At 41.6% G+C, this 17,784-nt stretch overlaps 1 protein-coding gene across 2 annotated transcripts in view; it reads left to right on the top strand.

Moving 5' to 3' along the window:
- Window positions 1-17,784, top strand: part of CRMP1 (collapsin response mediator protein 1) — a 68,948-nt gene that overhangs the window by 34,557 nt on the left and 16,607 nt on the right. For both annotated transcript variants that reach the window (XM_073342537.1, XM_073342538.1), the window contains exons 5-11: window positions 1,920-1,981; window positions 3,751-3,831; window positions 6,735-6,803; window positions 9,035-9,155; window positions 10,523-10,679; window positions 15,818-15,959; window positions 17,536-17,706. In XM_073342537.1, the coding sequence (XP_073198638.1) occupies window positions 1,920-1,981; window positions 3,751-3,831; window positions 6,735-6,803; window positions 9,035-9,155; window positions 10,523-10,679; window positions 15,818-15,959; window positions 17,536-17,706 (803 nt within the window). The remainder of the gene's footprint in view (window positions 1-1,919; window positions 1,982-3,750; window positions 3,832-6,734; window positions 6,804-9,034; window positions 9,156-10,522; window positions 10,680-15,817; window positions 15,960-17,535; window positions 17,707-17,784) is intronic.

Below are 17,784 nucleotides of genomic sequence, written 5' to 3'. Positions count from 1 at the left end.
TTACATTAAGAGCCGGGTGCAGACAACAGGGTTAATAGTTTGCTTCCAGTATAAAAATTTGAGTTTTCAATACAAATATGACCTGGCATTTACTTTAAGAAATAATCTGTTCATTGGTCCAGAAAGCAGAATGTATTATGGGGTCCTAAGTGGATTGTTTGAGAGATATACCATTTGGAGGTCAACTTCGCTCTCACTGATGCTGTAGTAAAAAGAAAAGGAGTACTTGTGGCACCTTAGAGACTAACCAATTTATTTGAGCATAAGCTTTCGTGAGCTACAGTTCACTTCATCGGATGCATAGCTGTAGCTCATGAAAACTTATGCTCAAATAAATTGGTTAGTCTCTAAGGTGCCACAAGTCCTCCTTTTCTTTTTGCGAATACAGACTAACACAGCTGCTACTCTGAAAACTGATGCTGTAGTGTGTCTCAGTCAGTGTGAATTACTCATGTGTGAGAGAAGACATAGAGGTAAAGCACAAATAAAGCACAAATAAAATAGGATACTTTTTTCAACATGGCAGGAGCTTTAAAAATTAATATATAATATCTGCTGAAAACTGGAAACATCTAAGCCACAATCCTCAGCTGGTATAAATTGTCTTGATGTGAATCTTCATTGCTCCATTGACATCAACTGAGGATCTAGACCCTATGATGTACTTTACACTGATTGACTAAATGATCCCAGGTTAGTTAAGAAGCAATGCTTAGTTATCACATTTCAACTTTGAGTTTGTCTAATATGCTCTCCAAGGATCGCCAGGGAGCTTTCAGGGCTGCTGATGAGATTGGCCCATCATAGTTGGACAGTTAATCAGTTCTAAATCAATAGAGTGCTCATTCAAAGAGGTTTTGGCTTTAGAGAGGTTGAAAATTTTGCAGGAGCAACTATTCATAAAGGTGCAGACAGCTTCCCCTGACTTGCAATCATTTCAGCAGCCAATCTACATAACCCATGAATCTATTTGGCTCTCACATATGAGGTAAAGAAATCACATAGGAAAGTACTATATTGGCCAAGAGGATCCACAGATTGCTCTACCCATTTCTTTGACTATCTTCAGGATTCCATGGGCATGACTTAAATGGTACTTTCATAACATGTGGGATGGGACCTTGCTGGGTCTCACTGGCATGAGAGAAGGCATCAGGCACATTTTTAAAAGTATTTGTTTAAATAGTTAGATTTATAAGTAATGGGCCAGATCCTCAGCTGGTGTAAATCCATGTTGTTCCATTGACTAGGTCAATGTACACCAGCTGAGGGAGGATCTCTGACCCTATATGGCCATATAGCCAGATGGGTGCCACATTACCAATCTGCACCTTGGTCTCTGAACATCAATATATGGGCAATCCACTAACTGAAAAGGGCAGCTTAAGCCATATCCATTTTCAGCTGCAAGAACAGTATTGTATTGACTTCAGGGAGAACATTGACTTCAATGGGATCACAACACATACTGATGCCAATGGGTCAGGGTATGGCTCTAAGAGAGAAAAAGGAAAGTTGCAACAGAGAATTTGAATTACTTGGTTAGGAGTATATCTTTCAGCCTGTCTATCCAGTGAATGCTCACATAGGATTATAATTAAGTTAATTACCTTTGGCTGGGTTCCCTTGGATAAGAAATGACTACTGGTTCTGCCTTGGCAGGCTTAATGTATCTCTTTGGTCACACATATATATCTCATATATATCTCAATTGCAATGGTGGTTGGCTTGCTCCAGGTCTAGTCTGGAATGGGAGGCGGGCAGTAACTGTACATTGGGGCCCAGCAAAAGGGGTCATCACTTAATCAAGGTGAATATCCTGTGTCAATTTTCCTGAATAATCTTTTCCTCCAAAATAGACCTTCAAAAATACTTTAAGAATCTACTTAACAACTCCCTTGTGTTTTGTCTTGGAACAGGTGTTAATTCTTTCCAAGTCTACATGGCCTATAAAGATCTCTATCAAATGTCTGACAGTCAGGTATTCTTCAGCATGCTTATCGTTGTTGATATACATAAACTCCTTTCTGTTGATTAGTTAAGAAGTTTAGAGCTACCTGAGACAGTCATAGTGCTTTTGAACTGAACTTGAGAAAATGCATACATATGAAATTTGTCTCTCTGGAGGCCAAAGCCTGAGAGATGCTGAGCATCTGTATTTTCCATGGAGGCGCTTGGGAGCACATGGCACTCAGCACCTTGCAAAGAGGTGACCAGTGTTTCATGGTATCAAGCTCAATGGAAGACACCCCTCAAGATTTTGCCCTGGATTTATATCATCACTTGTTGGCTTTGGAACATTCAATCTGAGTTGCGGGGGGAAAAGAGATGATACACTAGTAGAAATATTAAAAGTGACATAGCTTTTGAAATCCCACATGTTTCTCACTCACTGCAAACTGCTAAAGCGCGTTCTTTGGGAAAGGTTGAGTTCAGTTGTTGGAGTTGGAGATTACAATGAGCTTGTTTGTATAGCACTTGTTTTAGACCCAACTTCTTCAGCTTTCTAATTCACAGACAGCAGATCATTGTAATTGGACAATGGCATCTGTTAGTAATAATAATGTTTGCTTATTCAGTTGAGCAAATGCTTTATTCCCACTTCGTTCCAGAGCTGAGTTTCCTTTTCTCTTAAAGAACTTTTGTTATACTTCCAATACACGTGGTTTTCATTAGACTTTTAAATGTAACAGCATCCTCTTGAGAAGAGGTGCATGCTAAGTCCAACTTCTTGATGGAATTAATTACAGCAAAATATATTAAGAAAAGGTGGATAAGGGGGCAAGGGATCCAATATTCAAACTTGAATGGCTAAAGCAGAGTGCCCATTTACACATTTGCATGCTCAGATCAGTGCTCACATGCCCCAAGCCCACTGAGTAGTTGTTTGAGTGACTCAGTTGAAGACCAGATACCATAAGTTTAAGTGCCCAAGTTTGAAAACTGGGCTCCCAATATTACTTAGTGAGACCACATACAGAAAATTTAGGGTGGGGTTTTCAAAAGTGCTTAAAGACATTAGGCGCACAAGTCCCATTGACTTTCAGTGGCAGTCCCTAAACTCCCTTCGGTGCTTTTGAAAAGCTCACATGTAAGGAATTGAATCCATTGCTTCCCTTTTGTAGGGATTATTTTGAATGTTGGAAAGCAACTAACATGGAAACCCATGAGAGAAAACAGTAGAATTCTTTAGCTGTAAATGAAAGACATTCATGAGATTGAAACTGTGCCCACACTTACAGAAAGGTGCGTGAAGTGTATACTTCAGGGAATATACGGGTACTGTAGCTGTACTAAAAGTGTCCATAGCTTAACTGCTATTCCAATTTAGTGGACTTATTCCTTGTTCATTCATGGAAGCTTTTTTGTATCTATTTAGTTAGTTAGCTGCCTGTACTCAAACTGCATACCAGAGAACTGTCACGAGGCACATGACTGTATTGGAGGTAGTGGGTAGTTGCCTTGCCTTAGAAGGACCTCAGGGAAACACTTTGCCTATAGGTGGCACATAGTTCCTCAGGACTGCAGCTGCTGCACCACTTGGTGACAGGCTGGTGTGGAGAGTGGGGACATGGAATAGCTAGCAGCCACAGAGGTCCTAGCCGGGACTGTACATGGGGCTGGTGGTGGCCGAACACTTCTGCAAGAGCCAGCATAAAAATATGATTCAAAATATGAGGAGAAATGTTTGTGAAATAAGTAACATATTACCCTTATTCAGTAACATGACCCTCTTTGTACCACTTACAGCTTTATGAAGCTTTTACCTTTCTGAAAGGGCTTGGAGCTGTAATCATGGTCCATGCTGAAAATGGAGATTTGATAGCTCAGGTGAGTGAGTCGCATTTCTTCTTCTGTTTCCCTTAGAGAGTGAATATGTTTCATGTGACAGGGGAGAAGGGAAACTTGTCTGCTAGTACAGCAATCAGAGAAAGTGTTGGTGGGAAAACAGACTGCCTAGTAAAGCTTCCTTGCTGAATCTAATTTCTTGTAATGATAAATCAATGAGTTATGGGAATGCCAGTATAGAATTCCATGTGTGTAATGATACAGCATGCAGGCTGTAAGGTGATACTCCTGACAGCTCCCTGCCTGGAACGTAGGGAGTCAAAGAAGGGGCCTTGGTGGGAGGGACATGGGGATGCAAGAATTGGTTCCCTGGGAGCAGTGGCAGCTGGGTGGACAAACAGCAGGGAGAATCCTGTGAAGATGCTGAGGAGCGGTTGAGGAGCTGGGAGGCCTTACCCCAGTATTGTTGCTGCTGAAGAAGTCAGTGTATGCAAGGGGGGCAAGGCTATGGGCCCAAGCACATTGATGGTGTTGCTCTCAGACCTGTTTGTGCTTCTTTGCTGAAAAGACCCTTATAAACATATACAAAGGGAACAAAAAAACCAACCCTGTAAAACTTTCTAAAAAGTGATTAAAAATAAATTAGGCCAAGTTCTTGAAAGGGAGCTCTCTCTGAATCTGGAAATCAGTCAAGTTAAGGAAATTCAAATACTGTGTCCCTTTAAAATGTCCTCTGAGACACGAGAGTGTGCTCCTCCAGGAAACCATGGCCTAATGGTGTACAGCTGTCCCAGTAGCACGGGATGCCACAGCAGTGATGTGTAAGACAGCAGATGCAGGGTGAAATCCTGGCCACAGTGAAGTCAATGGCTGAACTCCCATTGATTTCCAGGAGTTCAACATAGACTCAGAATGAAGAGGTTGTGGTGATAGGATTATTATTTTCTTTAAAAAAATATATATATGGTCATAACATTACATGACACATTACAGTGATTTAAAAAATATGGCCCCTGCCCTGAAGAATTAACAATGTAAGGCCCTGATCCTGCAACGGAATATGCATCAGTGGAGACCTGTGTTTGTGTGGAGTCCCATTGACTTCAGTGAAGCTTCACATGGGCTCAGGGATTTGCCTGCATGGCTCTAATTACAGTAGATAATAGAACTGATCAGGAACTGGAATTTCTCTTCCATGGGAAATCCCAACATTTTCAGGTGAAAAAATCATTTCAATTTGGGGGGGGAAAAAAAGGCTGAAATTTCATGCTAAATGAAAAGAAAAGAAAAAAAAGAGTTGTATTCTACAGCAAGATACTGGTGGTGGAAAGAAAGCTGCTCACGGTGGATGCTTGAATGATTAACCAGTATGTAAACCCAAATCTTTATCTCATCAAACTCATGTCCTAGTTTATTAACACTACTGAATCCTCTTACAGTGGATAATTTTGTCACTCTGTCTGCTTCATTCTGCCATCTTCTGGATGTGACTAGCCTATTTTTAAATGATGCCGTTCTTTGTCATCCCGCTTCTTTCATATTATGTATTTGTAATATTTTATTATTGCATTTTAATTGTCTGCAGCATCCTGCATGCATAGGTTACAGGTGCATTTTATTTAAAATTATTTTAAAATATATATGCAAAATACTTCTGTTTTCTAACCCAAATGTGTCTCATGGACACAGGCTGGTTAGTACAGTGTATTTATATATATGATCATGATGGATTGTCCATTTGTCACCCAGTGTAGTGAAGACACAAATCTATGTAAAGGAGCACCTTAGAGACTAAGTGCCACAAGTACTCCTTTTCTTTTTGAGAATACAGACTAACGCGGCTGCTACTCTGAAACAAATCTGTGTGTGTAATCTGAATGATTCTTGTTGGAGCAGGTTGGTAGTATGTTAGCTTTTCACCCCCAGAGACCTGGGATCAAATATTCATTAGGTTACATATGAAAACGTGTTAGATGATTTCATCCCTGTCTCTAGAGGACATTTGTCTATATCACAGAATCATTACATTTGGCCAGCTCTGCTCATTAGAGACCTAAGGGTGAGACAGGTCAGGATTTGTGGGGCATTAATAGCTCTGTGCTGTGTCTGCAGGTCCTATTAATCCATCACCTTTTTTGATCAGAAAGTTTACTCCAAAAAAACACCCTTTGCATGATCTTTATATGAAATCATAAGGATTGCCCACATGTCCTTTCATAAGAAGCTTTGGCACAACATTTTGCTGACAAACATCAGCTGACTGAGCAATGAATACTTGGAATATCCATTTTTAAGATAACATTAAGTAGTAATATAGCACCAAAGGGGTGCATTTTTAGTGGGGTTAGAGGGCATTTAGTTCTGCATCTTCATGATCAACTGTAAAAGAATTACAGAAAATTTAGATCATGTAAGCAAGACCCCTGAAAGGGTCGGAGGAAGAATCAGCAGGGTAAATAGGTATTGTCAAAAAGGTTGAGAAAATAATGATACTACCTAGGAGGAGAGAGAGAAGAAAAAATATTGTGTAAGTAAAGGAGGAATTACAGTACAGGGTTGTCCTTAATAAGTACAATATTTGCCTTAATAAGTACAATATTTCATGGCATTGAGTGTTCTTCTCTCATAAGACTCCTTTTTAGGGGAGGACAGTAGCATTTTTCTCATGGGGCAGTCACAATAGACCAAATTCTATACTGCCTTGCAGCCACAAATCTTCCACTGAAGCCCATATCAGGTTGCATGTGGTGTTTGTCAGTGAAGAATCTGGCCCAATATATTTAGGGCCGGTCTTTTCGCCCTTGTGTCCCTTTTTGCAGGCACTATCAGTTGCATATACAAAAAAGGGAGGCAGTATGAAAACATTTCCCTCAGTACACTAAAGGAAGTTTAACATAAATGTATGTTGTTCTAGAGGTGGTCAGCATTTGTCTGTTACATTTTAGGAACAAAAACGTATCCTGGAGATGGGAATCACAGGACCTGAGGGACATGCCCTAAGCAGACCTGAGGAGGTAAGAGGCTTAACTAAGTCTATATTTCTTGGAAATGTCTTCTGGCATCTACATACCATAGGAAGTAAGTTTCTTATAAATAAATAAAAGAGAAGATGGTAGATGGATGGATGGTTGGAGGAGAGGACAGCAAACCATCTGCTTTTCACAGCCTGTTCTGATAATGCCATTCTCTGCAAAATTTTCTAAGTATGAGACATCATGCTAAAAATTAGTAACAAAGTCTGCAAAATATTCACAGGACATATTGTACATCAGCTGATCAAGACATTTCAGCCAAAAATACTCCTAATAAGTGTTTTTCCTACTATCTGTACATATTCACAAACATTTACATATTGTAATATTGTGAATTCATGAGAATGGAAGGATTCTGTGGGTCAGCTTGATTTATGCACTTTTCTCCTATAATAAAATCCGTTCATGCATGGATCAGCATAGGTCACTGAAAAAGGATTTTTCTAAGGCCATGTCTACATTATGGGTACTATAGCGGCATAATTATGGTTCTGTAGCTATGCCGGCATACCCACGTATGTAGATAGAGCCTACACTGATGGCAGGAATGTGATGTAGGAATATCACCTCCCCATATGACAGTAGGTAGGTAAGCAAAAGCATTCTTTTGTTGATCTAGCTCTGTCTACACAGGGAGTTAGGTTGGCATAGCTATATCATTGAGGGGTGTGGATTTTTCTAAATTAATGAGTCTTTTCCTGTTAATGGGAGTGCCGGCCTGGGGAAAATCCGAGCTGGATATTTGCCAAAAAGTAAGCTGAAGTATTTCTTACCACCACATGTGGTAGCCCCATTACTGAGGTACAAAACCTCTCCACTTCTTCCTCAGGTTTGCCTGGTGATGAACCATTCCCATATTAGGATATGAATCTACACTCTGGCTTGTCATGAGGTGTATATGTTTGTAATAATGGCTCCTAGGAGAACATCAGGTGAAAAACAATAATTGCTGGGGTGAACATTTTGATTTTAGGAGAAGAGAGTTAAAAGAAGTACTTAAACTGTAAAGATTTAGGCCATCTGCTTTTGGAGATGCTGTCTTTACAGATTTGACTGATAAAGACTTTGAAGAGAATTATCAATAACCTTGTGTCTAATATTTCGGTCAATCCAGTTTTCTGGATTTTGGGATGTAGCTATACTGAGAGGGTTTGGGCCAACCACTGGACTAGTGGCAGTGAAGAGAGGCCTCTAGTGGCCCTGGAAAGACACTGCCGCTCCAGCTGAAGACAAATTATTTGTATGCATGTCCCAGATGGCTCCTTGTGGGAGATTGCTTGGACACTGAGGAACAGAGGGGACTTACTGGAGGATGTTTGAAAGCCTTCTATGGATTATGGGCTAAATTCAACCTATATTGCTGATGCTGTTCCTTAGAAATACTTATATTCACTGTTTGTCTTATCCTTGGGTAGAGATTGGGCCTAAGCCTGCATTGTCTGAGGGTACAGAGAATTTCTATGAATTATGACACTGTTTTCCCCTTCCTTTTCCTTTGTGTTTGTTTGTAGGGGGAAGGTAGGGTGACCAGACAGCAACTGTGGAAAAAAATGGGACGGGTGGGGGGTAATAGGCCCCTATATAAGAAAAAGTTCCCCAAAACAGGACTGTCCCTATAAAAACGGAACATCTGGTCACTCTAGGGGAAGGCCATGGGGCTTCACGAAGAAATGTGGATTTGGAAGAGTTAATAGGGGAGGGAGTTAATAGGGGAGCTTTGGTTCAAGCAGCAAAGTCCTTTATAACATTTCTTTGTTACTATTTAAGGCTTGATGGTGCTGTTAGCAAGGGGCAGTGGGGTACAGAGCTGCATTGCCCTGGGATAGCACAGAGAGGCTTGGTGCTACACTATTCTAGCCTATCAACCCCCAGGCCAGCAGTACTGGGTAGCTAATGCATGGAGTTAGGGGCAGAGCTGTGTCCTTGCCTTCTCACCACCGCTCTGCCCCCATGAGGCACCATGTGCCTCTGGAAAAGTAGAGCGGACACACTCTAGAATTGTGTTTGGCCTTTACACAAGCTGTGCAAGGCTGTGTGTGACTTTTTTCTTCCTCCCATCCAACACTGCACAGCAGTATATGAGCCAAGCAGGACAAGGCCTTTGTTGTTGTTGTCGTTAAAAAGAGAGAAATCTGGCTCAGTCCTGGATTTCACTTTCACCTCCTTCCGCTTTTCAGCTTACATTTTTCTGCCTGTTTTCTTGTCCATTTCAGCTTGAAGCGGAAGCTGTTTTCCGTGCCATCACCATTGGCAGTCGAATCAACTGTCCGGTGTATATCACCAAGGTGATGAGTAAGAGCGCGGCTGATATCATTGCGCTGGCTAGGAAGAGAGGTATGGAACTCAGTGCATTCCCCTCAAAGGGGGCGTGCATTAGGTATAATTTACCAAATGGAAGCTCTAGCAACTAACCCAATTGCTGAATGCAGGGGTCAGTATCCACTGACTCAAATGGCTGCTGTTGTGCTAACAATTTGGTTTTGGGAAAATGGAAGTGAGACCCCACCACTCTATTCAACCTTGACACTCTCCTTCCTACTGCCCCTTCCTCCACCTACCTGAAATGTGCATCTTAATCCTCCCTTCTCACACGCTACCTCTTACCCTTATCCCAAGCTGCTGGCTATTCATTCTTGCAAAGATTATCTTCTTCCCTTGTAAGGCCTAGCACGGACTCTCAGCCTTTGTGGGGCAGCTGCCAGAATGTATCTCTCTAGCATTTGCTGACAGTTACTGCTAGTGCTACAAAGCTTCATGAGCTAGCAGTGGGTGGGGGAAAATAGAACGCATGCACTGGACCTCAGAGGGAGAGGTTTTGCTCCCTGCAGTGTTGAGTGTCCCCCCCATGCTCTGCTCCTTCGTATTTTTAATACTCACCGGCTGCAAGTCCTGCTTTATTGCTGACTCCGCTCCTTGTCTTTCCTCTTAAGGCATGTTCTGTTCTTCTCAGTTGTCTCTGCTTTTCTCTTTTCTCTCATTTTCTTTCCTCACCGGGTCCTTTGCTGGTTCTATTTTTCTCCCTCAGCCTTCCACACTTCCAGCACCTCTCACTTACAGTTAGGCAGGTGAGAGGCAGGCCGCAGAGACATAGAAGTGCAAGGGAAGGGCCCCTGTGCTGCTCTATAGTGCTGTGGCGTATGGGTTACCTTGGGGATCACCAATGACAGGCCGCAGGAGCAGCAATTAATTTGACTCTGGAGCACTGGCACCTCAGCCACTGGGCAGTGCAACGAGGCCAAAGAGTGAGAGCAAACTCTCCTCTGGATCTTTAATGTGTCCCCTTCTGATCAGACTTGAGGTATACCAGGGAGAAAGCCTGCATTTCCGCTTGCTTGCGCTGCACATGGTCTGTGCGTACATAAAGAACTTCAGTCTCCAGGGTCTTCAATCCACTGCACAAACTCACTTAAAAACAGAGAAAAGATGGCGCTGATAAGATTATTGAAATTAAACACAATTTTGAACTCCTCTCCTCCCAGATTAGAGAATTTTGTAAATATTTCGATCAAAAGCATATGTGGCTTGGCAAGCTGCCTGATTAAATTTTTATAATACGGACAAAGCCAGGGCTGTTTAATTTCTTAGCAGTTATGCTGTCCATGTAGCAACATGTAAATTATGCATGGCTGTTCGCAGTAAGCTGCATAATGCATTGGCAAGTGGATTTTAACCATTTACTGTATATTCTTGCTTTTCCCCAGGTCCTCTAGTTTTTGGCGAGCCAATCACTGCCAGCCTGGGGACAGATGGGACACATTATTGGAGCAAAAACTGGGCCAAGGCTGCAGCCTTTGTGACCTCACCACCTCTGAGTCCTGACCCCACCACACCAGATCACTTGAACTCACTCTTAGCATGGTATAACCTTTAATTGTTTATAAACAGTCAGTCACATAAGTGCAAAACCCATGCCAGATGCAACATCTCGAGACTGTTCCAGAGCCCATTGAAGTCAATGGGTATATTTCCTCTGACTTCAAAGGGCTTTGAACCATTATCCTAATGTATAAAATTATGATGGACAAGAGATGTTAGGTTACAATAGAATTAGTCCTTAAGAACCCAATCTTGCTATCATTAAAGTTAATGGCAAAATTCCCATTGGCTTCAGTGGGAGCTGGGTCAGACTCAAAATTATTACTAAAAGAAGCTATAGTAAACTGACAGTGCAACTTTCTGAGGCAGGTTTCCTTGGCCTGCTTTATAGGCTGGAAGACTATGTTGTGTGCATAATGCACATACAGCAACAGAAGCATAACTAAAAAGAGCCTGCCTGTTTAATGCTGTAGACGTAGGGGAGAATTAGTGTTGTATGGGTGTATATTGTACAGATGTTAATCTACTGATCTATTGTGAAGGTGACAGAACAAACAGGACTTGATGTGAAGAGTGATATGTTATTTGCAATTTTAACTGAGGAAATGTGGTACAGGATTTATTCAGCAATGAGAGTTATTTATTATTAAAAAGCTTCCAGGTTGAAAGGTCAACAACCATCACTCTCACAACTTCCACCAAAGTAAATGTAACCCTGGTTTTCGGTGCATGCATCATCCCAGCCTTTAGGTAGTGCTTCGGTACACGAGAGAGAGGAGACTTGTGGACTTTCTCTTAGGTGATCCACTTCTTTCACTAGAGGACTCCTGGCAGGGAGGAGTAAGGTCAAGGCGGGAGCGTGGCCATTTCTAATGTAACGTTGCATTTGAAAGATAGATAGGAGTTTGATTCTTATGTGTTTTGCGTTAACCAGTGAGAAGGTGCCATATCTTGGTGCATCTTCTGCCCTGAACAGACCTCGTGTTGTACTTTTCCCTTGAGCTCTGCTAATAATAAAACAGTCCCACGCATCAACTTGTCCTTACGTGTGAAAATGCTTATTGTAATCTGCGTGCACGCATGTGCACACACATGAGCTCTTAGGACAGGGCCATGAGGCAGGAGGTTGTCTGGCAGCTAGGAGGCCTGATTTCCTGAGTGTAATTCCCAGCACAGGTAGAGAGACTTGTGCTAGCTCAGCTCGAGCTAGCATGGTAAAAATAGCAATGGGGAGGTTGTGGCACAGGTTGGTGGCTTGAGCTAGCTGCCCGTGTCCAAACCTACCTGGCAGCCTGGGTCTGAGCTCAGGTGATTAGCCCAAGCCACCACCAGTGCCGCAATATCCATGCTGCTATTTTTAGTACTCCAACTTGAGCTGAGCTAGTGTGAGTCTGTCAACTAGGCTGGGAATCGCACCTCCCAGTGGCAGTGTCAACATTCCCTTAGGCCCCATCCTAGCTTACCCTCCTGTTGTGCCCCATCTCTATTGGTCCCAGACTGTTTCCTCAGCTGGAAACCAGCAGGGGTAAATGGTTCACATTTGGAGGGCAGCTGAGGGGTGGGGAGGAACTGGCATAAATGCCAGAGCAGCTTCATTTAGGGATTCAAGTTTGCATTTGGGAAGAAACAGACTGGGTATAGGAGGCTGTCAGCCCACTGATGGGAGGTGGGGGTGTGCTGGCTGTCTGCAAAGGGATCAGGAGATGGTGAGAGAGAGAGGAGGATTATCATCAGAGAGATGGGAGGGGGTAGGAACAGTGAAGAGATGGGTATCCCGCTGATAGGGGCTGGGAAAGGAGGGGTGGGAGCTGAGTTGTTTTGCTGAGAGTTTTCTGGAGGAGGTTAGTCATTCCAAGGGTTAGAAGGGGTAATATGACATCTGTCTGCCCACAAAGGTTCAGGTAGCTCTGAAAATGTTCAACAAGTTACCAGCAGTGTCTTGGCAACCTGGAATTGGGTATCACCTCCAGAAAGTGTGTACTGCTTCTAGCTCATTGCAATGCTTCTTTGGCTTAAGTGGTGGAGCTGCTGCTTTGGGGTGATAGGGGACTTTTGTTTGAGTCCCAGCAGGACAGAGTGCTCACAGTAGAGTGAGTAATTGTCTGCCAGCCAAGCCACTAGTTAACACCGGGAGGTGGCACTATGTCCCTAACTGTGCTGATTCCTGCTTCCAGAGACACCCGTACATTGGATGAAGTACATTTTTAGAAGAATTAGAAATGGTCATTTGCTTGCAGATCACGTTTCTTCCAGAAGTGAGGTTTCCCCACAGCAGGTTGACAGGTTATGTACATGGGTGATATAAAAGCATGGGGAGACATCTGTCTAGGTACTTGTACATCAGAGACTATGTCCATGCATCTCTGTATGTGCAGTAGAGGATGACTTCTGCTCAGTGACACCTGTGTAAATACAGAGTCACTCCACTGGTGCTGGACTTACACAGATGTTAATGAGAGCAGAATCTGGCCCTAAGTCAAATGTATGTTTGGTGGGGTTATACAGAATTTGGTTCATTTCTGACTGGTGCTGGCCTTGGGAGCAGATGAAATTAGCTCCCTTATTTGATCTTTCTGTTCATTAAAATGAAAACAGGAAAAAGGTCTTTTCTGGCCTGATCTTGCACCATTGACATCATTAGGAGATTTGCTGTTGAGTTCAGTGGGAACAGGATCAGACTTTTAACCAGCTCATGCAGCAATGTGTAAAAAAATCATTGTTTTTACTGCAGCAGACACAGCTGTGTGTTCTCCACAAGAGGCTTCCAACATATTAATAAGATGTGGGTCAAACTGGCATAGCTAAAATGGCAATAGAATTTTTAGAATTGTAACCCAGATAAAGCCATCTTTTAATACCAAAATCGTTCAAAAAGACTGGGAAATCAGGGAAATGTTCATTATGCTCCAAACATGCAGAAATGTCCCCCATTCCCCACTGGCTTAGAGTCAGAGATCTTACATGACAGCAGCTTAGCCTGCTTTCAGGTCTAATACTTTAAATCAATACATTGAAGCTTAAAAAAATCCTATATATTAATACTTTGCAGTGCATTTATATATGTTTTTTTACCCGAGAATGAATATGATTATGGTTAATAATATCTTCTATAGCACTTTTAATCAGTAGATCACACATTTTACAAGCATTAAACAAGCTTCACAACATAAGGTTAGCATGCTTTTGATGGTTGGTTGAAAATTTGCTGTTGAAACTGTTTTGACAGAAAACTGGATTTTTGACTGAACAAAAAATGTCTGCTTTCCACAGAAAATTTAGATATTTTTTGTTGAAAAACTGCCTGGAATCCAAAATACCACTGCGATGCCTCATGGGAGATGTAATTCGGAGACCTCATGCTCCCACACTTATGTATGGACTGGGCTCCCCAGCCAGACGCCATCTCCCATGATGCACTGCTTCCCCTCACCAAGAAATGAGATGGTGGTGCTTCATAGGAGATGTAATATGATCAGGCCACCTAGTCAATGAAGGAGAATGGGAGCATGACGCATCTGAACTACAAATCCAATGTGCCACCATAGTGACATTTCAGAAACAAAATATTTTAGTTTTTTGATATTTTTCACCAAAAACTCAAAATTTTTCATGGGAAAAAACAGAATTTTTCTGACCAGTTCTAATGTTTATACCCACTTTACTGATTAATAAACTCAAGCAATGGGACTGTTTGCGTGCTTAAAGTTAAGCATAGGTGAATGTTTTTTGTTGAATTGGGGCCTAAGTGATGCTCTTGAACTAAGAAGACTAAGCACTGTGGTCTCAGCAGAAAAACTTCACACAAAAGGCATATGGAACAAACCACTGGAAAAGGCAACTAAAATAAAGCATGGACAAGAGACAGAGAGAGTCCTAGACTGTTTCTGGTGCAGTGAATTAATAGTGTTGTGGAAAAAAGGACTGCATTGTAAAGATAAACTTGGAATGGGCAGGCCAATTGAGCTGGAGGAGGGTTTCTTGTCCCTACAATTGTATTTATTAATATGTGTAGAAAATTAAAGAATCCAGTATGTCAAATTAAACTTTCATACAACAAGACAGTGATGAGCTTAGAGGACAGGACAAGGACAAGATAAAATGGAAAGCAAATCCTGTGATGCCATTGGTGTGTTTAGTAATTTGCGGTAACACAAGAAAATCATTAATATAAAAATACTTTTAGTCTAATCACTCTTATTTCACTATTAACGAAGAGGTTTGTCTTCTAATCAAAGGCTCATGATGTTGCTTGATTCATTTTTTTGTGGATAGGAAAGGATCAGAAGATGATGCAGAAAGTTTCCCATAAGTGAATAGGATTGGCACCTCAGTAAATTGTACTAATGTGACAGATAACGGACCTTTTTCTTCATTCACTTGGTTATTTATAAAGCTGCTGGGATTTTAACCTCTGAATCTAAGGACTCTTGATGTTTGAAACCTGCAATTTACACACTAAGATGGGGAGGGACCACTGGTTCAAATCCTAGCATGGTCAGTGCAACCTTCATCCTTTGGAGACCGAGAAACTGCAGTGCAATATTATGTGAGGCTGAGACCTTCAAAGCTGAGGTGTTGTCTTTTTCTGGGGACAACTAATTGGTGTCAGAATGATCAGAGTGCAGGCTTGCCTGTTCATTCCCTGTTTTCTGTCAGAAGGTACAAAGAGAGAGCTTTTCTTGTACAAATTCCATGAAAAATTTATAGACCAAAAAAACCACAAAAAGCCATCTGGTATTCATCATGTTACTTTTATTTCACATGATTATGGATTTATCTTTAAAGTAGAATATTTAATACAGGGTTTTGTTAACCTTTGTTAACACTAATAATGGAGTCGTCTCCTCAGCCCTGTTGCGTGGGCTTTGTACCAGTCTCGTGGTGAAAAACAGAGCAAAACCCAGCTGATCTAGGCAGTAGTTGATTATCTTAACATGCCTGGATGGTGTAAAGCTGAGGACAGAGGGTTTTCTTAAGGAAAGGTGATCTCACCAGAGCACCCCTGCTCTTCAGTGATCCTTAGCCACCAGAATAGCATGTGGTGGCTGTTAGTGGCTAGCGTGGGTTAGAGCATGCGCCTCTCATGTCTAGATTTGAAAAAACAAATTCACACCCAACTTGATGGCAAGTGAGTCTGTGTATCCTGTAATATCAATACACGATGTGTTAACTCTTCTTAGTGGGGACCTGCAGGTGACGGGAAGTGGGCACTGTCCCTACAGCACTGCCCAGAAAGCCATCGGAAAGGATAACTTCACTATGATTCCTGAAGGAGTTAATGGAATTGAGGAAAGAATGACTGTTATCTGGGACAAGTCTGTCGTGAGTAATTGCTTATCTTTATAGACTAAGAATTGGCTGTTAGCTGGATAATGAAAGCCACGGGGCTCTATGCCAGCATTCATGTGGTTTCCCCATATTCTGAGAGCTCCTATAGAACAAGCTACCATAAGATTATTATTTATTTTTAAATACTTAGTAGGAATGCAGTTAAAAGCTTTGTATTTTATTTCTCTTTTACAATGGAAAAACATCATGTTTTATGAGTCCCGAGGCTTAATTGACTCTACATCATTTTTGGGTATTGTGTCAGATTGAATGTTTGGAGCTGACATAATAGTCAAAGCAGTTTAATGCTTTTGAAATAGACTTTGTATAAACTTGACAAATAGATCATTTAATTTGGGGAAATGTCACATCATTTTTGAGAAACTACAGATGGATGGGAACCAAAGCTTAAGGTTATAATATAAAGCCATTTAAATGAGGACTTTTTGTGTAATTTATGCTGGAGTATTTTACAGCGTGATGTTGGCATAAGAGAGCAATTTGTTGGATGTTTCATGGATCCTAATATACAATGCATTCTCCCCACCCGTACACACAGGTGAAGCTGATATGCATATTACAAACTGTAAAACTCTGATTGCATTTATAGTGCACCTCTGACCACCTTACTTGGACTGTTTCCCCGTCCAACTTGCCAGGGACTACTGCTAGGATTCCAAACACTGAAGCAGCTTCAAATAGCTGCTGTTTAAAAGCAAAATGAACAAAACCCAATCAACCAGAGACATTTTTTCTTCTTTTCTCCCACAGAACATGGAATGTCAGCTGCAAAACTACATTGGGCTGAGAAGCAGTTGGGGTAACATTCAGTTGTGGACTTGGTAGCTCATGTTATATTTAGGCTAGAAACGGGTGTTGTTATACCATACAACAGGGAGAATGGTCTGGTTTTCATTGGGGCACGCTGCTCTTGTTTCTAGCTTGAGAAACTCCAAACATATTGGACTGTAAAATCACAACATTGTTCTGTCCAGCAAAGATTTTGTATGTCTTTATTAGATATTTCTAAAATTTGATCATTGATGATTTTTTCTCTCCCTTTAAGCCCTGTACAGTGGACTTGTGCTACTAAAGCAACCTGGATTTGCAGGTGTAGGGATAAGAATAAAGCAGTCTGATTTTTCAGGTATACTGCTGCTCCTTTATGCTCCTCTGGCAGTATAAAAGTGCCTTAAAGCAGATATAAATCATTTACACCGATATTGCACTACCTTCACATGTGAGACCGAGGGAAAGGAGACTTAGCAGAACTGAGACAAGCCTTTTATCTGTAATAAAACATGTAGCATACACAGCATACATGATGGTGTGGTCTGGATTAAGGGTTTAGTGGCTTTTGTTTGGGATGATGTGAATAACTCACTCATCTGTTTGCTGCTCCTGAATAATACAGACCTCACAAATTCATGCTAATAAAACCTTTGGACCATGCAACTCCATCCCTTATTTCCTCTGTCCAGTCTATCTACGCACATGCCCTTATATGTTGACATTACCAATTCTATCTCCGTTTTGGAAGCATAATTTACTCATGTCAAATTGCTTGTAGGCTACAGGCAAAATGGATGAGAACCAGTTTGTTGCTGTTACCAGCACCAATGCTGCCAAAATCTTTAATCTGTATCCAAGGAAGGGCCGGATTGCTGTGGGCTCAGATGCTGATGTTGTTATCTGGGATCCAGATAAAGTGAAGACTATTACAGCCAAAAGCCATAAATCGGTAAGAGAAAAATTGCATATTGTCATTATAAACACAACTGCTTCGGAACGACCAATCTTCTAACGCAAATGAACTCCC

Source organism: Lepidochelys kempii, chromosome 4 (genome assembly GCF_965140265.1).
Source record: "Lepidochelys kempii isolate rLepKem1 chromosome 4, rLepKem1.hap2, whole genome shotgun sequence".
NCBI lineage: Eukaryota > Metazoa > Chordata > Testudines > Cheloniidae > Lepidochelys > Lepidochelys kempii.
The sequence above is the reverse complement of the archived record's forward strand: the minus strand, read 5'-3'. Positions and strand labels throughout refer to the sequence as shown.